Genomic DNA, 23,979 nt, shown 5'->3' on the forward strand with positions numbered 1-23,979 from the left:
TTTAACACATATCTGTTCTCATAAGTTTTTCCAATATAGAGCTTGCTGTCACTCATTGAATGCTTTAAATTCGTTTTTTTAACTAAAGCCATCTTGTATTATAAAATTTTCAAGTATTAAAATTGTCTATAAGACCAACGATACCTGTGGAGATTCCCACCCTGATCGCTAGTACCTATAGGGCAATTTACCAACAGTCAAATATCACTAGTTTTGTAATCTTACGCAGCCACACTCTTGCTAGGGTCGTATCTGAATGTATTCCGTCACGGTACAAGTTAAAGTTATATTGATCAGATGGTTTACGTTTGTTGTCGGATTTTTTCTGGTTTACTTTATGATAGATATCTGAGGCAAAATTTGGTGAATTTAATCCAAGTGTCCTATTGGAAAGGGGCGTTATTTAAGCTTACCCATCGATGAACGAGTTTGTAATGTATGTATATATCAGCGGGTGAGGTAGAAGATAAAAAGCACTTTTTACTGAAATGTGAAAAAATTTCCAACTACAGAATTAACTTTAAAATATTATATTAAATATACTTCCTACATGTTGTAGTGAAAATCAGCTAAATATACATGTATATATAAATGTCTGGGTGTAAATGTCTGGTGTACATAGAAACGAGATTTTAGCTTCTTAATTATAACATATTCAACTATGGTGTATTCATTGTTATAATGCACTGAAATATGGGCCTTTCAGTTTGCCAGTACAATCGCTAATCCCGGCTGACCCCGCCGCTTGAACTTTTGACGCATACAACAGTCACTTTTCCATTGTGGCGTGAGATATTTTGTTTTATGACGTTAAAATTTTACGGGAACCTGTGTGATATCCAGTGTAACCGGAGGGGTTCTTACGTTGTGTATTTTCCGTGTCAACTTTAGCATATTTTACCCCAGACCGTGTAAAGAGTAGGTATAGGAATCCTGAGTCTCTGATCCTTCATATTTGGCTTTGCAAAACTTAACACTAGCAAGTTTTCATAGTTTATTAGCAAATTACATAATTCAACAAATATCAACAATTTGTAAAGATAAAAACATGAAACATGAATATAAAAAGCAAGTTAAAATTCACGTAAAAGTGACATAGCTTAATCTGTCATTTTAACCTTTGATGCATTATAATGCTAGACACAATAGCGACATTGTGTCTAGATGCATTGAAATGCATTACACCTTTCGTGTAGACTGAGTTAGGTCTGTGCAAGACCAGTGAGTCAGTGAAGTCTGTGCTAGACCTTTCGTGTGGACAGTGATTGAGGTCTGTGCAAGACCAGCTAGACAGTGAAGTTTGTGCCAGACCTTTCATGTGGAAAGTGATTGAGGTCTGTGCAAGACCAGCTAGACAGTGAGGTGTGCAACACCAGTAAGCTCTTACTAAAAAGCTAAAATAAGCGGTCGTTTTATCAACCAAATGGCTTATGAAAACAAGCCCAGTACAATTATTTAAATCATCAGTTATTTAACAAATACTATTCAAATATAAACACTCTATAACTAAATTATAAGTTGCAAATTCAACAAAATATGAGAATAAATTCAATGAATTATATAGCACCATAATGTAACTAAATATTAAACATGTTAAACAACAATTTTTACCAATAATTCATATTACCAATAGTAATTAAATGTTAATTTTACAATAGTCCATTTTAAAGGGACATAATACTGTTCTAAAACATAGGGTCGCCGTTACACCAGTAATGGCAGGCATATAGCGATAAGGTGTATTATTGTAATTTTGTTTGTGCCAATAAAATATTTGTATTTGTATTTAAAACAATTATAATTTCACATGGGGAATGGTTGTATGCAGAGTTTAAAAATCTAAAGTTATTTCAGAATTAATTTCAAAAATAGACCGAGATTTAAAATTATTCAGAATTTCTTTAGAATTTTTATGAATCCATATATATGGCAGAGACATGTGTATATATGTCTCTGTATATGGTTAATACCACTACGCGAGTAAAATGATTTTGTTGTTTGTCGTTCAAAGAAATATAAACACCGTAATATGGTGCCAAAGGAACATCACGATCCATAAAGGGAAAATTAACAATAGGGAACGCAAAATTAGTACTTCAGTTACATGCCAGAATAAATACTGGGCTACTCCGTCATTCAGTTTACTGAATTATAATTATAATATTCGTGCGCAAATGGAATAAACTGTCAAATTTTACACGAAGACTTTAATTAACAAATAAAACTTTTTTTTTATAAATATTCTCTTAGCTGTCCAAATTAAGTACAAAAAAATGTCTTGATATTCCTAAACGGGTCATGCTTGAAATAGCCGTTGGCGGAATGTTTACGTTTAGAACGGTAAATCGCCAAAGGGGAAATTAAATGAAAATAGAAACAGCACAACAGTAATGCCAACATTGTTTTAGTGGAAAATTCCTTTAATTCACATCATATTAATGTAATCACTAATTAAGTATACAAAGTAAGTTTTGTATCGTCTTCTGTGCAACATAAAAACATAAATAAACACATTTAACTTCTTTGAGTAGTGTAATATGCTCTACTGCCAGTACTGGCTCGCTCGAGCTTGTCGTGTGTACGAGTTGCTGCGGCCAAGGCATATTTTTATGTTCAATGACTTACTCGATTGGGTGAATACAAATGTTGTCCACGAGACTGCTTAAGCTGTCTTTACCTTAATGATTGTAACTGTCTTTAAGATATTGCCATTGGTAAGTGAAGGTCAATGAGTTATTCAGGACCTAGTCCAATTAATTATGAGGTCTTGGAAGAGGGTAGTAATGGAGGTACATTCATGATGTATAACGGTAAAAATTCTTGCCAAATGACGTAAACGGTAATTTTTAGTGCATGACGTTAAAATGTACACCTTCTTTTAGCAGATAAAAAAATCCGCTGAATTTGATGAATCACTCTTTTTTTTTCTCCCAAAAATAACGGTAACAATAAATATTTGAGACATTAGACGATTCACAGTAAAACTAATTTGACGCTAACGGTAACTGAAAATGATCGTGTGACGGTATAGGGCATTACCACTTGGAAGGCTATTTTAAATTTTTGCTTTGACACCTTCCTGCAGTCCGTTAAAATTTTACCGAGTTTGGTTAAAAAAAATATTTTATACTCCTTAAATGAAGCATCTTGACATCTCACATGACCCGGTCATCCTATCAGCACAGATGTTGGTTCTGATAATTTTAGCAACATAATTAGTCCCTGGAACATTAGAATTCTATATTTAAAGCTACAATAAGATTAAATCACTTATTCTAGTGATTAATTTGTACTACTTTTAAAAATACAATGTAGGTAATTATTAAAGAAAGACAACTCTTACTTCCAACCTTTCTGGACATAATATTACTTGAATCAGTGATTTAGAAAATGACTCATTTAAATAAGTCCCCTGACTGATGAGACAACTCTCCACAAGAGACCAAATGACACATAAATTAACATTAATAGGTCAGTCAGGGGTTCTACTTGTACTAGTAATTTTTATTTCCTTGAAGAAGTAAATTTTAATACTTGTGTAAGTGAATTTTATTTACTTGTATAGGTAAAAAAAAATGGCTAAGTTATGTCCCTTAGACATTCAGATTTTTTTACTTACATTGTATATACATTTTGTAAGTGAAAAAGTCATCCTATCTTCTTTTCTTAAATTCTTAGGATTTCTTTGATTAAATAGAATTTTTAATTGTCTGCCCTTTGCAGATGTCTTTACTATTCATTTAAGTGTAATTTAATGGACAATGAAAATCCCATTTGTCTGTTATCTTTAGAACACTGGTCATTTACAAGCCCTCAAAGAGCAATTTTTGAAGGCCTTGCGCAAATACTTAAGGGGGCTCGCGGGTATAAATCATTTTTATGCCCCACCTACGATAGTAGAGGGGCATTATGTTTTCTGGTCTGTGTGTCCGTTCGTCCGTCTGTACGTTCGTTCGTCCGTCTGTCCCGCTTCAGGTTAAAGTTTTTGGTCAAGGTGGTTTTTGATGAAGTTGAAGTCCAATCAACTTGAAACTTAGTATACATGTTCCCTTTGATAAGATCATTCTAATTTTAATGCCAAATTAGAGAATTTATTCCAATTTCACGGTCCACTAAACATAGAAAATGATAGTGCGAGTGGGGCATCCGTGAACTGTGGAAACATTCTTGTTTTTTTTTATAAATGAACTTTATCATATACTTGATAGAAAAATTAAATAAATAAATGGGGTCACCGTTCATTTAAGCTCACAATCTGCCTCCGAAAGAAGCATACATTTTTGTTAATGTCCTTTTTTTCTGTTGAACTAATAGGAGAAATAGAGATAATATCGAAATTAAAAAAGAACTAAATTACAGAATTCGCTTAGATTTTACAATTATGTAGTTTATGTACAGCATGTACAGCTTATTTGAAAACAATAATAAAAATATAGGTCACCGATTCTTTTTGGTGATTCTTGTACCATATCATAAAGTAATAACTAATTGTGTAATAAATAAAATTTGTGATTTTTTGCTGAAATTTTTGTACCTGTGAGCCTCCTTAAGATCTCTGCGCCATATCAGTTTCCTTGTTGAATTAATGAGATGAAACATTGAACTCTAATAAAAAATTATGAGTCAAATTTGAACCAATCATTAAAGGCATGTTTTTACATTTCAAAACTTGAGAACTTTTGTGGGGTTGTAAAAAATAAATTACTTATATATACAAGTAAATTTTTGAGAAAATTATGGGGAGATTATCCAAACATTATAAATTACCTATATAAGTTTTTTTTTTTTACCTCTTCAAGTTAATAAAAATAACTTGTACGAGTAGTACCCCTGACTATAGGTCACCATATAGTATTCCAGTAGTAAAACTGCTGGGTCATCTGGATGCACCTTTGCCAAGCTACATGTATGACACTAAACAAAAAATATAAAACATGCAAGATGCGTATAAACATGTTATTTTGCTTACAAAGACATTTTCTGGCAACATATTGACTTTTACTTACATTTTATTTTTTACACAAACTTATTTTACTTGCCTTATATTGTTTATAAGAATGTAAATAGAAGGAAGAATTGAACAAGAAATCATAGTCAATATAAAATAGTTTGATGATGGAATTTGTTTGGTATTGTATCTGCCCTTATTTATTTTAGATTGTCAATGAATGCACATGCCTTCTTGTGAATGTCTCACTGAAAGCGTTACACTCCTGACATTTTGATGCACTTTTTGGGACATTATTTTTTGTATAGAGCACATATATACTGCTACCATCTTTTGTAGTAAGAACCAACTGATCATAATATATTATCAAACATAAAAACATCACAAATATATTTATATATATATATATATATGTAGTATCATACAAGACACTGACCAGAAGTTTAAAGGAAAGTCATCATTTTTTTTTAAATACCCTATATATATATATATATATAAGATCACTTGATTATATTACATAGTTGTCATGATTTTTACTTTTGTGTATTTATTGACTACAAATTTATGAAAATGTGTGAAATCTATTATGACTCTGAAAGATCAAAGGATTCTTTGAATTTTTGCATGTCCATGATGTCAATGTGCATTTGTACATACTTTCTTGCTTTATATTTGTTCCTCATTTTTAACTGCACACATTTCACTGTGGTTATACTTATGAAATAACATTGTTTTAATTTTTCAGATAAACAATGGGTCAGACTTTGTCTGAACCTGTAACGACAAAGTTAACAGCAACATGTCAGAATTCATTTGCTAAAGTTGGCTCTTCATGTATGCAGGGATGGAGAATAAGTATCCTTTATGACTACATGGACATGTATTTATTATATATATAATACATTCTTGTATTGCAGATACACAGGTATGTTTAATTGGCAGAATTTTGTTGCAATGTTAGTAAATCTATTGAACTCCTGCAGGGGAGGATCCAGCTATTTTTAAAAGAGAGTGTTCCCAACCCAAGATGAAAAGGGGGCTCCAACCATATGTCCCAATTCAAATGCATTGATCCTACCTCACTAATAAGATAAATGTGTTACACAGTGTGCTAGTGAGCTGATACGATATTTATGGGGCCTGTACATGGAATTTACTGACCCCATATATATCTTATTAGATCACTAACACACCATGTAACTAAAAATATCTTTTAGCATTGTGTAGTATTTTACTTCACCATATATGAATATAATTTCATTATATGGCTGTCCACACTCTTGACTTTTGATAGTTCTTGTGAACTTGAAATTGTAATTGTTGTAATGTATATATATTCAATCAGAATGAGTTTAATTTTGTATTTCATTGGTTCATACAATGTATGGCATGTACAATTATAGACTGTATCCCTCACTGTCAATTCCTACTGGTGAAGTAAAGATCTAGAGTAGGCAGACCTAAACCCGTAAGATTGTTTAGGGTTTAGCAAGTCAATTTTGGAGGTGAACCTTTTATGTTGAGTTACTTATGTCTATGTTTATAGAAGAAGTGCTATTTGTTTCCTTAAGATAATCAGATATGGAAGATGCCCACACAGAATTACTGTCAATGCCAGGAGATAAAGATACACACTTCTTTGGTGTCTATGATGGACATGGAGGTATGTAACTATTCACTTATTGCTAACTTTTACTAATCATGCTAGTCATGATGATTACTGGAAAGTGACTTACCGGTACAATTTTTTTACCCATTCTGTTTGGTTTTAATCTTGTATTGCATTGACTGCTTTGGGAGTCCCATAGCCATAGCTTACCAGGCCAACCTTAAAAATATGTTTGTTTGCAGTTTTCCGACTGTACCTTCAGACTGAAGGGTCGGTAGGTAGGAAAAATATTTTATTTTATCAGCCAAAATACAGTTTAAACAAGCAGTTACACTAAACCAAGTTTCTTGTGAAGAAAAAAAACATTTTAAAACAACAAACACTGGACATGCTGAAAACCAACATCAAATGAACAGGCATTTTCAGATAAAAAACTTTTTAACCAAAACTGAAACTTTAACATAGTGTCATTATCCAATTTATGACATAAAATATGGTATAATTATTAAATACTGGAACACTTATAAACAAGGAATGTCATTATGACTAGAACTGGTTTAAAGAAATATATTCAGACATCATGCTTCTTGACTAAAATGTTTTCATGAGTAGAGTATTTTCATCAGAAAAATGTAGATATTAAAGATTTATAAGACAATGTATTAAAGTGTGTATTTTTAATAAAAAAAAAATAACCATTGAATCTTCCTCAATTGAAAAAAAGGTAACTTGAAAAAAAAGTATAAGACATTCGACTGTTTTCATATTTCTAACAATATTTAATTATACAATATTAAATGTATGTGATAAGGTTATATTTTTGCCAGGCTTTAATGAAAACCAAAGAAATCTAAAGTTTGGGGTGAAATCCATAGCACCCCATTAAAAGTAAATGGTCTGTACTGAAATGTTTTTAATGCATAAAAAAAATTGGCAGCATAGCTCCTAAGGACATGTTTTAATTGAATTCACACAGGCCACACAGTTTGGGTATATTTAGGGAGGGATAAATCCTACTTTGTAAAGAATCACTCTGATTCAAACAAAAAATTCTCTGAAACTGATATTATCAAGATGCTTGATTTCTTGATTGACAACATATTTGTTACGTTCGGAGGACGTGTTTTTCAACAGACTGTCGTCATTCCAATGGGAACAAACTGTGCCCCTCTACTCGCCGACTTGTTTCTTTATTATTATGAGGCTGACTTCATGCAGGAACTTCTTAGGAAGAAAGATAAGAAGTTAGCAATATCCTTTAACTCTACTTTCCGCTATATAGATGATGTTCTTTCACTAAAAAATTCAAAATTTGGTGACTATGTGGAACGCATCTATCCAATCGAACTAGAGATAAAGGATACTACAGATACAGTTAAGTCGGCTTCATATCTTGACTTACATCTAGAAATTGACAATGAGGGTCGGTTGAAAACAAAACTTTACGACAAAAGAGATGATTTCAGCTTTCCAATTGTGAACTTTCCATTTCTAAGTAGCAACATTCCAGCAGCACCTGCATACGGGGTATATATCTCCCAATTGATACGATATTCCCGTGCTTGCATTTCCTATCATGATTTTCTTGATAGAGGTTTGCTGCTCACAAGGAAGCTATTAAACCAAGAGTTCCAAATGGTGAAGTTGAAATCATCCCTTCGTAAATTTTACGGACGCCATCATGAGTTGGTTGACCGTTATGGAATAACCGTTTCACAAATGATATCGGATATGTTCCTTACGTCGTAACTACAATCCCCTTCCCTTTCATGAATATGACCTACCGAATTAGACTATTTACCGGATTTGTAATCACTTAAGCAACACGACGGGTGCCACATGTGGAGCAGGATCTGCTTACCCTTCCGGAGCACCTGAGATCACCCCTAGTTTTTGGTGGGGTTCGTGTTGTTTATTCTTTAGTTTTCTATGTTGTGTCGTGTGTACTATTGTTTTTCTGTTTGTCTTTTTTATTTTTAGCCATGGCGTTGTCAGTTTGTTTTAGATTTATGAGTTTGACTGTCCCTTTGGTATCTTTCGTCCCTCTTTTAATATTGTAAGAAAGAGAATAATTGCAATGAGTGGGGCAGCCCCCCTTATCCTAAAGAAGCATATTCATTGCAATCGAAGATAGATTTAATATAGAGAGAGTATATTTATTTTTCAAGCTAACCATTCATTTTTAACCGGATTTTTGTGACAAAAATGTCGGTTATTGATTTGGAGATGTACTGCGGGCGGGCGGCCAGGCTGTCAGGCGGGCGGCAATCAAATGTTGTCCGTGCATTAACTCATGAACCGTTCAACCAAAGCTTTTAAAATTTTAATATGTTGTTACTGACAACTAAATGAAGGTCAAGTTCAATAATGGCGATTTTGACTTTTACCGTTCAGGAGTTATGGTTCTTGAAAGATTGAAAAATGGAGTTTCCAGTCGTGTCCGTGCATTTACGCATGAACAGTTCTACCAAAGCTTCCCAAATTTTAATATGTTGTTACCGATGACAAAATGGATGTCAAGTTCAATAATGACGATTTTGACTTTTACGGTTCAGGAGTTATGGTTCTTGAAAGATTGAAAAATGGAGTTTTCAGTCGTGTCCGTGCATTTACGCATGAACTGTTCTACCAAAGCTTCCCAAATTTTAATATATTGTTACTGATGACAAAATGGAGGTCAAGTTCAATAATGACGATTTTGACTTTTACCGTTCAGGAGTTATGGTTCTTGAAAGATTGAAAAATGGTGTTTCCAGTCGTGTCCGTGCATTTTCTCATAAACCATACAACCAAAGCTTTTGAAATATTTATATGTTGTTACTGATGACAAAATAGAGGTCAAGTTCAATAATGACGATTTTGACTTTTACCGTTCAGGTGTTATGGTTCTTGAAAGATCGTAAAATGGCGTTTCCATTCACGTTGTTGCATTTACTAATGAACCATTCAATCTAAGCTTTTCAAATTTTAATATGTTGATACTGACTACAAAATGGAGGTCAAATTTGATATTGACGATTTTCACTTTCAGCATTCATCAGTTATGGTTCTTGTGATATTGCCAGGACACAAATAAATGTTAATAAATCCGGTTTGCTGTCGTTGTGACAGCCTCTTGTCTCTACATCTTTGTGTAGTTAGGGTTGCTTCTTATTGATTTGGCATGATCTATATCCATTAACATTTCAAATGAGCCCTTCCTCCCTACGGGCGTGTTTACAGATATCCATGAAGATTTAAGTCACGGAGGAGTGGTTTCATCTTTGTCGTCTTCACAACGATTTGTAGAAAATATGCCATACTTCAAGCTGCTGTCGAATTATTTAACCACTGAAATTGGTTCCATAAAGTCAGGCTCCACAGATTCTGTACCCGATTTGTTTGAGACAGAATGGTTATCGTGTCAGTTATGAATATCCGCTACATCATCGTCAATGATATCATCACACATCATTACATGTGCCTGAATCTGTATAAACAGTTTACTAATAAACTTTTTTGTTTGTTATTTGTCTTAAAATTGACACGAGACGACAGCGTAAAGTACTCCTCCGTGACTTCATGGATACCTGAAAACAATTTCCATGTGCTTTATCATTAAATGGTCACATGAACGCTTGACGGGAAGCTAAGAAAAACCGAACTTGAAATGCCTAATTGACCCAGACTTTAAATCATTTCCGGAAAGGACCCAAAGTTCCGGATCACGTCAATAGAAGCATTAAAAAAAAAATCTTCAAATTTAAAGCAATAAAATTTTCACAGTCGGAAGGATTTTCAAGGGTCGGTCTGTAAACTGCAAACAAACAATATTTTAATTTAAGCCTCAGATGTTCCTAGTGTCATGTATGTTCATTTGTTATTTGCATTTTCTCGAATCTGGTTGGAGATTTGCATGGGGGATTATTATATGAGCACATATAATTGACCTTGTTAACAAAAAGTGAGATTAGAATGGTAATTGATGTTGAAATCAGAGAAGTCCTGAAGTATAATTTATAGTTTGAACTTCAAGAAGATTATGGACTCAAACATTCTTTGTCTGTGTCCTAATTAAATATAAATAAGCCTAACATTGCATGCATTGTAAGGGGACACTGCCAGGGAATATAATTAGCATATATATTATCCATAGAAATTCCAAATATAAGCTCTTTTGACATGAGTTGACAGAATACAGGTCAAGATATGAAGTGTTTTCACCTACATGCACAACGTATACATTGGATGACCCTGTCACATTCCTGTCCCAAGTCAGGAGCCTGTAATTTCATGAATTAGGTGGTTGTCATTTTTTGCTGTTTCTCATATTTCTTTTTGTTCATTATTTTGTACATTGATTTAAAATATTTGACCCTAAGTTTTCTTGCTTAAATTATTTGACATTTGTCATTTTGGGGCCTTCTATGACTGACTCAGCAGTATGGGCTTTGTTCATTGTTGAAGGCCATACCATGATATTTGTTTTAAAGAACAAAAAAAAATGTTTTTCTAGTTATTACCCTTGCACCTTTGATAGATAGCATATGTGCAACCAGGGGACATTGGAACTCTGTTCCTCTTTTATATTGAGTATTTATCATATTCAAATTTTTGGTGTATATTTGATCTTGTTCGTATATACATGTATATATACAAATGTTTGTCCCCTGCAAGACCGATTGCAGGAGACTTGGAAAAAAAATTGAGTATGAGCAATGACTTGAACATTTTAAAAAATCAGTGTCTATCATCAATTTTTAATAGAGTTATGTCCCTTTGAAATATTTTAATTACATTAAAAATTGCATTGTTGGTGCCCTCATGTGTACATTTCTTGTAAGATTTTATGAAACTTATATCATAAGTTTATATCAGCAATGTAACATGTGTAATATTGGACAAGTTCAAAAATCAGTACCTATCAATTATTTTTTTTCAAGTTCCCCTTGGAAATATTAATTCTATGGAAAATTGCATTGAAAGCGCTTTCATGTGTACAAATTTTGCCTGATTTTTATCAAATTTTAACAAGAGTTTATATAAGCAATGTTTTGGATGATTTGGAAAATCTGTTCCAATCAAAAAAATTTCAAAGAATTATACATAAATGGCTCTTGGAAATATTTAAAATTAAATATATCAGAAATACCATTACATTTGCTGTCAAGTCCTTCTTTCTCAAAGATATTGAGGGGCCTAGGTTGCCAAGTGGTCTAAGTAGTAACTAATGTAATCACTAGCCAGTCAACACTGAGGTTGTGAGGTCGAACACCGCAGGTGCACTCAACTCCATTCTTAATTGACTAGGATTGTCAGTTTTCCAATTGAAGGACTTAGGTCGGTGGTTTTCTTCCGGCACTCCGGCTTCATTCATCAATAAAAACTGGCCGCCACGAAATAGCCCAATAGCAGTGCTTAAAGCACAAAAAATATAAATGTTAAAAATTAAGAGGAAAAAAAAAGTTTTTAAGTTCATGTAGTTATAGTGCTCTTTCAGATAAAATATGTGCAAAGCACAAGACATTGCTATTGAAACTCTGTTCTTTTATTAGAAAAATTATTTAAAATTTGATTTAAACACTTATATACTTAAACTAACATGTTAAAAGACTAATAATTGTCTACCATTTTGTTGTTTATTTGAGTTTCTTATAAACATGATAAAAGAAGTAATCTGACAACAGTTACTAGTGTATAGAATGTACTGATATTACTATGATTAGTTTTACAATATTATTTTTTGTTGCTTAATGAGCGATGCTGTATTTGATAAGTTGTAAGAGTTTGGTATCCGCTTACATTTTTATTTATCCTATAATTGAAATATTGATTTAGTTTGCATCATTGTTACTAATGTTAATTCATCTAGAATACCAAGTACATATTAGGCTTTTCAATATTCGTAATGAAACTTTTTTAATAATGACAAACTGTTAGAAAAGGACTATTGAAAAATCAATATGTTAAGATATATATAAACTTAAACAGGTAAATCATTATAGCAAATCTTTGTAAGTGTTTTCTTCTAAAAAAAAAGATGAAATTCAAATATACAGTTAAAGTTAATACCTGAGAGTTTCCATGGCATAGGGAGTATTATGACCATGATAAATAGAAGACAGTAAATTGATGATTGGGAAAGGGCATATTGGTTTTTCGTTCCATTTTTTATATAAATAAGGCCGTTAGTTTTTCGTTTGAATTGTTTTACATTGTTATTTCTGGGCCTTTTATAACTGACTATGCGGTTTGTGGGCTTTGCTCATGTTGAAGGCCGTACAGTGACCTATAGTTGTTAATTTATTGGTCATTTTAGTCTCTTGTGGACGGTTGTCTCATTTGCAATCATACCTCATCGTCTTTTTTATATATCAATTATAGTGGGTTGACATGAGATAAAAATAAAACCCTTCGTTTTGATGGTCAATATGAAGTGTTCAGTGATGAGCCTTATCCTGAACACTATAAAAAGTATCATAAGTTCCTGTTCATACGAGATAATAACTTGACATTTGTAGTCTCCTCTGCACAACTTTTCTAGAACATATGTATTTAGAAGGTTAATAGGTTAACAGGTATTTTTAAACATGTTAAAGAAAATATTTAAAAATAACTTGTGAGACCTTCCTACAAATGTCAACATTTGTTACCATACAACACAGTTCAATTGTACATGTTAAACCAAAAACAGAAACAGATATTTGTAGTAAGACTTTTAAGCATGCAAACATGGGTATTGACCAAAAAATTGTGAAACAACTTAAACATACAAAAGCATATAAAGAAAATAGAATCAGCCTTCACGCTTAACTTTTGAGTCCACAAGCAAAAAGCTCAATTTATGGAAAATTTAAGTTGGATTCTGTGGGCTTGTAGAAAAAAAATTAACAAGCCTGAAAGCAATTTTACAAATCAGTAATGTGGTAGGACTTTCAGTTAATTGTAAAAACTGTAGAATTTAAAGTTAAGCCATAGGATATTCTAGTAGCATAGCCATAGGTTTTCACAGGCATGTTATGGAAATAGTTACTTTATTCTAACTCATCTGGCTGAAAAAAAACATCTGATACAATTTTCTCCTCAACTGGAATCCAGTGTTAGTGCTTTTAAAAGGCTGGTCCTATGAAATAAGTGGACACAATTATCCTTGGGATGTATACAAATTTACTATTACCGGCATTAGATCTAATCACAAAGAAAGGTTCATTCATCATGTTCATGACATTTCACAATGTTTTGAAACTGATCGCGACCATATGATATTTAAATTCATATGAAACAAGTTTCTCTTAATTTGAATATTATCAAAATTATTTAGTCAATGAATGCATGTATATACTAAACTAAGTCCTGTTAACACATTTTTCTAATATTATTACCAATTTACAAAGTGTTATCGACAAATAATATTTCATTCAGTGGTTGTTGATGGCAAGCTGATTTTAAAACTTTCAAGTTTGTTGCTGAAGTTTTCTCGAAAGTGACTTTACTAAACAATTGTTACTATTTACTTTCCAGTATAAGTTTGTTTTCATTCTTTAATGAGAGGTCTTGTAATTAAGGTAACTGCATATGTGAAAATATCTGTGAATGAGTGTATGACAACATAATAATTCTATTTATAGCAATACATTCATGTGATTTGATAATTAACACATGAAACATAATCAAGGTTTTTTTTAATTTTGAAGCTTCATAATGTCTTTAAATATATATTTTTTCCTAAAATGTACGGTAGTGATCATGAAAAGTTAAACTTCTCTGCAAAAGTGTGAAAGCTGTTCATATTATTTTTGTATAAATTTATTTTTTTTAAAACTTCTTAGCAAAATGATACTTATCATGCTTATGAATAAGTACAAATGAAGTATATTTCATGCTTAGGTAGTAATTTGTTGTAGAGAAACCAGAGCTTTAATGAGTTTATATCACACTGAAAAGATAAATCAATATCTAATTAATACTGTGGCCATTTCTTTACCATGCTGTCCTCATTATTGTTAACACATTTTATAGTAAAAGGTCTTTAATTGTAATTAGAAAGTAAAGGTTCCCAATCGACTGCCGATAACTAGAGTATAGATTTAAAAACTTTAACATTCTTATATAAGAATTAAACACAGGTAGGATCATATCCATCATACATCATACATCATGTAAACCAGATTTCAGTAAAGATGGAAGTGTTGATGTATTTGCAGGTGTAGACATTTTGTAAAGCTAATTAAATTACAAAGTAGGATGTACTTTCTCTATAATGGATAACCTGACACTGATATTCCTATCATCTTAGTTAAAACACCTGTAGTATAACTTACATGCCTCATCATGTAATGATGTAATATCTAAAGCTTAATGAGGACAAAAGATGAAGTGATTCTTTTAAAGAGGTGGGGGGTGGATTTTTTTTCTCCATTATGATCCTTTAGTTTGTTTCTCAATCTGAAATTAAAATATCATGAAATATAAGAATTGAATGATCCTTAAAAGCATGAAAGGAAAATAAATGTGATAGTTCAAGGACAGGCCACCGTTTCACAAAGCCTTCGTAGGTCTACGTGTCATCGTAAGTCCATCGTAAATAAATCGTAGGATTTACAGCCGTTTCACAAAGCCGTCGTAAGTTAAGATGATCGTAAAAAAAGCGTAAATCCTAGCGTAACTTACTACAGCTATACCCAGTCGTAACTCCATCGTAGTTTTTCTACGAAAATGAATTAATCCATCTAACATGGCTGCAGCGATCTTTATTCTTGGTCAAGATGCCTCAAATGTTAGAAGACGAAGAAGAATCTTCAATATCATAGAACCGCTACACTTGAAGTCTTACTTCGTTGGATTATTTGTATATTCAAGCAACTAACTTAATGCAAATCTAAGGTATTAATCATTGTTTACTCATCTTATTTCCTACTGGCGTTCGTCTTAACAATTTAATAAATAGGCTTTCTATCACGGCCGCGTTCTGAAATCTATTTATAATTATATCACTACAGGCACAGTGGTAATCGATAAAACGTTTAAAGAAGGATGTTTTATTCCCATTTTCAAAGTTATATATATGTACAATATAAATCTGAAATCAGTGTCAAACCAGATAATAATCATTTTTTTTTTGTAATTTCGGCCAAAAAAGAAATGTATTTTAATAAGAATATCGAAATAAATATCTGACTGTAATTAGTTTCGTGGTTAATGGAACTTATTGCAACTTTTAAGATATGTATGCCTTTCGAGTGACTATTTTTGGATCGAATTTAATGTAGATCATGTATACCAAATTAAAAGGGGGTAAGCTGCAGATCAATAAGACTTTTTGTAGATGCGACATGTCTTTAAAAAAAAAATACAGTAGAAAAAAACTTGGAAGGGGGAGGGAAAGTTAAAGATTGAAACGTGGAGCATTTTTTTCTGTTTACTTTTTTTTTTTTTTTTTTAGGGACATCGCCACATGCACCTGTTTCTATCAATGTGAAGGTCGACTATCAATATGTAATATATATGGATAGTCGACCTTCCCATTGATAGATCGAAACAAGTGCCTGTGCACATCTCTCCTCGGTCCTTCTTTTTAACATATTATTTAGGGAAAGGAAGACAATTATTCTATACACAATAGTCGTTTTAGCTATACAAAACTGTTGGAAATGTAGGTTATACGTTAATAAAACAGCAATCAAATGACAAAGACAAACTAAGGACATCCAGAAGGCAACATAGTATAGTATAGTTTTCAACAATATAGATAGATGTCTATGTTCCAGACCATATGAGTATTTTTACGGTACAAGTACTTTTTCAAAATACGCGGCATACGTCGGACTGTTCGCGTACGGTCTGTCTGATTTTAAGAAGTTGGTCAAGTTTTAAAACAAATAAATATATTACAGATCAACATGACATAAATCTCGAATTGATATAAAAAGTTCAATTGTAATTGGAATAAAAACTTATTGTTTTGACTATTTAAATAGGTCGCGTTAATTTAATCTGGTAAGCTCCTGTATTTAGCATGAAATTCAATATTGCTCACTAAATTGAAGCCGACAAAATGTGGGTGAAAAGTTTTTAGAATATTTAGGATTGTTTCCATAAAAAAACGTCAAAACAGCTGTTTCCTTGTGAGACAACAGTTTAATATAAAAATAAAATTTGATACAAACGATACAAAAAAATAACATTAAATCGCAATTCTCCAAATAATGTAACAATTTAGGAAAAAAAGGAAAAAGCCTAAATGTAAAAAAATGGTTAATAATTTAAAATTACCAATTTTTAACTACATAAACGCGTATTTCCCGCTTTACGTTACACTACAAGAAAATTTCCTAGGAGCCGTGGATTGCGAAATATCGTCTGTATATTTCCAAAATATTTACGTAAATTGATGGCGTCGTGTGTTAAAACATTTATTGGCCAATCAAATTGGTATATATTATTTAATATTCACGGTTGGGAACCCCTTTAACACCAACTCATGCGTCGTAAAAATTATATGCTTTGCATATTCGTTAGCTTTTATATACTTAGTAGGCAACCCTTTTTGTTGGTTGGTTGTAGCATAATATTCTCATGCACCGACTATTAAAAGAGACCACCAAAACTCTACTTGTGGATACTCTTATAGTATTAAGCATCCTATCCCATTAATAGGCGCTTGAATACCAGGGGTGGTGTTCTCGAAAGTATCCCAAGATTCGTCGTAAGTCACAGATAAGACCGATTTTAGGATGGACTTAGGATGGACTTAGGACACTCTTAAGTTGCGTCTCGAAGCTATCTCAGACGCATCTTATGTTAGGACGCCCTAAACATATCATATGTGCGAAATTTTAAACAGTTAAAGTAATTGTTTGATAAAACATTTATTAGAGACGAAACCAATTAATAAAATTGTTTACAAAATTTTGTAATAACATGTATTTGATTAAATGCATGATTTCAAATGTAATTATAAAATAATATCAAATAGGATTTTGATATAAACTGTAATACAATTTGTTTTGAAATGAGAATATTGAATTCGTAGTGTCATCGTATCGTGAAAACATGAAGTTCAAAGTTTAAAATCATGCACAATTTCTTTATACGAGTTAATATCCGATGGTGCGTTTCTTTTCACGTTCATCTTCACGTAAAAAAATGAGAAAAAAACATGCACAAAATTAAGATGAAGATATGATGATCTTAAGCCACCTAATTAGGTGTCCTAAAGTTAGGACTAAATATGTGATATATCCTAAGTTAAGAGAGCTTCGAGAACACGACTTAGGACAAATATTTGTCATAAGATGGTCTTTGGACACGTCCTAATCCTAAGATAGCTTCGAGAACACCACCCCAGATATTTATTTGAAATAACCCAAGATATATGAGGTTGTGAATGAGGTTTACAGAATAGAGAATAATGCCCCTCCTCCCCCCCCCCCAAAAAAAAAGGAGAAAAAAAGAGAGAGAATATAAAGTAAAGTTGACAAAATAACTAAACTCTGCGTTTTCTGCATACCAAATTAAATATTGATATACGTATATCATTTGGAATGAAATGTTGAATTGGTCCTTATCAGGACTGGTTAAATGATTTTAGCAATGAAAATTATGTTCATTAATAAACATCGGTATTTTCGTCCACTATTGCAGACTTAGTTAACCTTACATCCTTCTCCTACATTGTGTCAATAATAATTACAACAATGAAATTTCGTGAAAGATTTCCGACAAAAATAACCATTGACAACAAAAAGCTCTGTACAGCTGGAAAAAAACATACAACTAGTCATACAATCAAAGAGCTATAATTCTCGATTTTTGGAACGGAGCATGCACAAAAAATAGAAACAGTTGAAGAGCTATCAGACCAAATAGAACCTAATAAATAGCCAAATCATGCAGACGAAGATCAACTTTGTCTAATGGAGTTGAAACCTTATAAAAAATAATGTTTGGTATGATTGCCAATGAGACAACTACCCACAAAAGACCAAAATGACTCGAACATTAACAACCGTAGGTCACCGTACGGCTTTCAACAATGAGCAAAGCCCATACCGCATAGTCAGCTATAAAAGGCCCCGATAAGACTGTAAAACTATTCAAACGAGAAAACTAACGGCCTTATTTATGTAAAAAAAAAAATGAACGAAAAACAAATATGTAACACATAAACAAACGACAACCGCTGAATTACAGGCTCCTGACTAGGGACATGCACATACATAAATAATGTGGCGGGGTTAAACATGTTAGCGGGATCCCATCTCTCCCCCTAACCTGGCCCGGACAGTGGTATAACAGTACAACATAAGAACGAACTATAAAAATCAGTTGAAAAAGGCTGAACTCATCAGATAGACAAAAATACATGTGGACAAGGCCGGGTACTTATACATCCCGACATAAAAAGACACAATGAACAGATCTGAGAGTACTTAGATTTTTTATAATTTGAAAATTTATATGGATTATTTTAAGGGAGTTGCAGAATGCAAACGTCTCTTTCGCCAGAATGATTCCTACGTCCTAAGTTTCATATTTGAGAGATCCATTATTCATTCCAATTTAAAAAAAAAAAAAAAAAAATATATATATTTTATATATAGATCTGGAAGACGAATGCTGGAAGACGGATGACATTGTTTTTGCTTTTTTGGGGGTTGGGGAAAACCTATTTTTCTCTCACTACAAATAAAAGTTAAAAAAAAAAAATCCTCCAAAACGATTTTATTGATAAGCATTTTTTTTTCTATATTGGGCTATCAATAATAAATCTAATCTGTTCTGATGATAAAATTTTTACTTTGTCAGATTCCAGATAACTCTTAATGTCGAATAACTAATAATGCTGTATATGTTATAAAACTTTATGCTCGGCGGTAGCTTCTCATTACTTTTTCCTCATATATTACAAACTAGATAAGATCAGATATAACTAATTTCATCTAATCTACTGCTTAAATTGTTACAAATAAGCTAAGTTGAAATATTTATATTTTTCTGTGTTTCGTTTCAATCAAACATTTAACAAAATTGATAAATGGTTTCATTTGTGTAGTGCAAATTCTAAAGGGACACATAATTTAAAGTATAAGCATATTTTTAATGCTGAAAAGATAAGAATGGCTAAAAGAATTACAGAACAAAGAAATCCCCCCCCCCTTTTTCGTTGCCCTAATCTAAACCCTCACTGTGTCGGATAGTTTCGTTGAATATATTTGCTGTTTTTGTCTCCAAAAAGAACATTGGTACAAAGTGTTGTTAATATATGTATTTTAAATTACTGACAAGGTGAACACAAAGAAAAATATTGCTTGACTCACGGCAAAGTCTGCTATGTATTCTAAACAAATTAAAATCGTAAAAAAAATCATTTGTGTTTAACCCATTCAATAATGAAAAAGAACCTCACTAAAAATATGGCCAAATAAACGATTAAACTTCAGACATTTCTGCATCTTATGGTATCTATTTTATAAAAATCACTCATAGACTTACTTGGTAATATTTTTTTGAAAAATACCGATTTTAGTTGAAATGATCGGACATTTTTTGAGTGGGAACTCACTTTTGTCCTATGACTGTAAGCGTCATTTATCTTGAATTAATATTGAAAACGGACTAAAATTCTTTAGTTGTATTAATGTGGATATAAAAATATCGCCATAATTCGCCATCCATAATAATTATTTTTAAAAATGTTTATTTGGCATGCCATACTCGATAAAAGTGCGGACGTGAAAGAAAGCACTCTTCTCGGTTTACGATACACTTACGATGATACACACGACGTAACTTGCGATCAACTTAGTAGTTCTTTACGATGCCTTTGTGAAACACACGTAACGGGAACGTAGAACCACACGTAAACCGATCGTAAACTGATACGATCATCGTAAGTTGAGAAGGCTTTGTGAAACGGTGGCCAGATCTTTTTAATTACTAAAAATTTAGAAATTATTGATATTTTTTATTGGATAAAGATTGCATTGCAAAATTTAAAACCCTGTTACTGACTTGATCTCTAAATCTTTCAAGGCTTATCACTACCTTTTAGATATACACAAAATATGCGCATTGATTAAAACATTCTATAAATCCTATCCAGAAATATTTCCAGAAATAAATATTTTCAATGTAATGTATGCATGTTTAACCCCGCCGCATTTTTGCGCCTGTCCCAAGTCAGGAGCCTCTGGCCTTTTTTTGTCTTGTATTATTTTAACTTTTAGTTTCTTGTGTACAATTTGGAGTTTAGTATGGCATTCATTATCACTGAACTAGTATATATTTGTTTACAATGGTTTAGGGGCCAGCTGAAATCTTGTTACATTGAAGACCTGTTGGTGACCTTTTGCTGTTGTCTTCTCTATGGTCGAGTTGTTGTCTCTTTGGCACATTCCCCATTTCCTTTCTCAATTTTATCAGATATTCAAGTCACAAAATGATAATACACCTGTCAAAAAAAATTACATAACTTTTGCAAGTTGCAAGAATATAATTATATAATATCTGTTCTAAAAATAAAAATGATGTCATTGTGTCATTGGAGTTATCTCCCATTGTCCAGAATTGTAGTTGAATCACCTGCAACCAATGCTATATTTAATTTTACTTCCCTCTGATAAATTTAAGCAATATTTACCCTTCAGTGCTTACAAGCACTTTGATTAATGCTATTAATGGGACTGAAAGATTATCGCAATAATAAAAAAATATGCATTCTGATATCTAGTACATACAACTGTCTGAGGATTTTCCTGAAATCCTAATTTAATTAATCTTGCATTTTAGTCCATTCTTCAAAATTCACAACAATAAATTTGCAACATTATTTCTTAATCTACAGTCATGAGTAAACATGTTAAAAGGGATGCATAAAGTCTTTAAAGTTTTGTTATATTTTTTTACAGGTGCCAGAGTTGCTCAGTACGCAAGCCTACACTTACATAAGAAAATATTAGCACAACCTTATTATTGTAAGTACACAGAAAGGAAAAACATATTTTAAGAACCTTTTCTTATTTTTTTACAGACCAATTAGGAGTTATTGTATAAATTATTAATATTTTCATATAATCATTAAGATATTAGCCTTCAAGAATTAATGAGTTTAGTTTTGACACACCAGTGTTCTTGTATATATTCTGACTAAAGAATCATTGTACAGTGTAACTAAACGTGAAAAAATGCGAAAAAATTGCAAGACAAAAGATAAGGACTACAGTAGCTATTATTTGACATTATTATTTATTTAGTCATATTAAGTTTTATATACCTAATAAATGGTTAGTTCTGCAGAAATGAAACATTTGCTATGTGGTCATGATCATTAGATAGAAGTTTAGCCTGATGAGTGTATACTGAGCTAATGTTAGTTCAAACTGTCTGTTCTCTTTTCAGCTCAGGGAAACATAAGTGACTCAATACGAAGGGGCTTTTTAGCTCTGGATGAAGAAATGATGAAAGATGAGTTAATGAAAGATGAGTTGGCAGGAACAACAGCTGTGATAGCTATCCTTAAAGGCAGTGATATTTACTGTGTAAGTTAACAAGTCTTAAAAGACAGTCAATAAATACAAGACATAACTTATTAGGGATGCTAAAACAGCTGCAACTCTATATCCTACTTGTATAAAGCTTTCAGAAGGTAGAAGACCTAGATGCTTTTTATGCCCAATTTATGGGCATTTTGTTTTCTGGTCTGTGGGTCCGTTTGTTAGTACGTCCGTCTGTTTGTCCGTCTGTCCTGCTTCAGGTTAAAGTTTTTGGTTGAAGAAGTTTTTGATAAAGTTGGAAGTCCAAACTTAGTACACATGTTCCCTATGATATGATCTTTCTGATTTTAATGCCAAATTAGAAATTTTACCCCATTTTCACAGTCCACTGAACATAGAAAATGATAGTGCGGATGGGGCATCCATGTACTTGGGACACATTCTTGTTAACTTTTATATAGATGCCTTAAAAATGTTACAAACCCTCTGTCTGTAATATATCATTTGTCCATGACCTTATATTCATGAAAAGTGTCTGTTCAGAAACCTTTTGGTCCTTTGAATTTCTCACTTATGAGTAATAGGTTAACTGTACATTTAGTATGTGAGATCCATGTAAGGTTCATCTTTACTCGACCCCATTTTATAGGTCAGTGGTCAAGGTTAAGTTTTAGACCTCATTAACATGAATCATCGATGATGCTATGTTTATGATACTTGTAGTAAAACCTTCTTAATAAAGATTTTAAACAAGAGTAAAACAGGCAAGACATTTGAGCGTGTGTTTCAAACAAGATATGTCCAGATGCCTTATATACAACGGTCTATTATGATTTGATAGGTAACAGATCTAGATACTTTGCAGATTTGGTCCCATACAATTGATTCTTCCAGCATGAGAAAAAATGCCCTAATTTTCAAACTCTCTTCCACCAGTTTCCTTTAAAAATTGAAATCCTTCTGCTTTTAGGTGATTTCAACACAGAAAAGGAGTAGGTCTGGTAAGGGCAAATTTTGGCCTCAAATTTCAGGTTCATCTAACCATATTTCTAACAAAAGATTTTGGACACTTTATAAACACTTTTGTCTATTTCAAGATTCAATTAGAAAGATTTTAACTGATTTAGTCATTAACAACGCTCCCAGTGGCGGATCCAGAACTTTTCCTAAGGGGGTCCCGCTGACTGACCTAAGGGGGGGCCCGCTCCAGTCATGCTTCAATGATTCCCTATATAATCAACCAAATTTTTCCCACGAAAGGGGGGGCCAGGGCCCCCCCTGGATCCGCCTATGGCTCCGATTGAAGCTTAAACATTGTTAAATGGAAAAAATCTATCAAATATATGCCAAAAAATGTCACTTTTTAGATTGTTTTTGTCAAAAATGAAAGTGGCCGCATCAGTGTTCATTCTCAACCTTTGTATATGTTATGTCATATATGTATTATCATGAAATACAACTTACATTTCAATATTAAGAATGAAAACACTAATGCAGGCAACTTTCATTTAAGACGGACACCGTCTAAAATTTAACTAAAATGCTAAAATTGTGAAGAGCATGACTTAATGATGCTTATACCCGATATATGTGCATTTTATTGTAAAAAAAACAGCCCATATTTATGTATCAGAAGCATACTACTTTCCAATAAAAAGCTAAAAGTTTACATTTTAACAATGTTGTAAAACTGCTATATTTTGGGGCCAATAAGGGATCTTACCATGCTTACTGGACCTACTCCTTTGTAAGATTTCATTTCTGTTATATCCATTGATGTCATTCCCTGATATCAATTTTGTGTAACTGATAAAGATTAATGTATTACCATCAAATTCAAGAAATTTGGACAATTAGATCGGCTTCACTTTGGCAGGATGTTTAATACACAAATAAAATCCTAATTTTTTGGAAAATGACGCAGTCATTGTTCCATTACTGCCGACCTG

At 32.4% G+C, this 23,979-nt stretch overlaps 1 protein-coding gene across 4 annotated transcripts in view; it reads left to right on the forward strand.

Moving 5' to 3' along the window:
* Positions 1–2,339: 2,339 nt before the first annotated feature.
* The window catches only part of LOC143085104 (putative protein phosphatase 2C T23F11.1), a 34,096-nt gene continuing 12,456 nt past the window's right edge, over positions 2,340–23,979 (forward strand). For 3 of the 4 annotated variants that reach the window (XM_076261292.1, XM_076261293.1, XM_076261290.1), the window contains exons 1-5: positions 2,340–2,464; positions 5,694–5,803; positions 6,528–6,611; positions 21,446–21,511; positions 21,936–22,075. In XM_076261292.1, the coding sequence (XP_076117407.1) occupies positions 5,701–5,803; positions 6,528–6,611; positions 21,446–21,511; positions 21,936–22,075 (393 nt within the window). In that variant the 5' untranslated portion in view covers positions 2,340–2,464; positions 5,694–5,700. The remainder of the gene's footprint in view (positions 2,465–5,693; positions 5,804–6,527; positions 6,612–21,445; positions 21,512–21,935; positions 22,076–23,979) is intronic. The other variant, XM_076261291.1, reaches the window with a different exon arrangement.

This window comes from Mytilus galloprovincialis, chromosome 8, assembly GCF_965363235.1.
Source record: "Mytilus galloprovincialis chromosome 8, xbMytGall1.hap1.1, whole genome shotgun sequence".
In the NCBI taxonomy this organism is placed as follows: domain Eukaryota; kingdom Metazoa; phylum Mollusca; class Bivalvia; order Mytilida; family Mytilidae; genus Mytilus; species Mytilus galloprovincialis.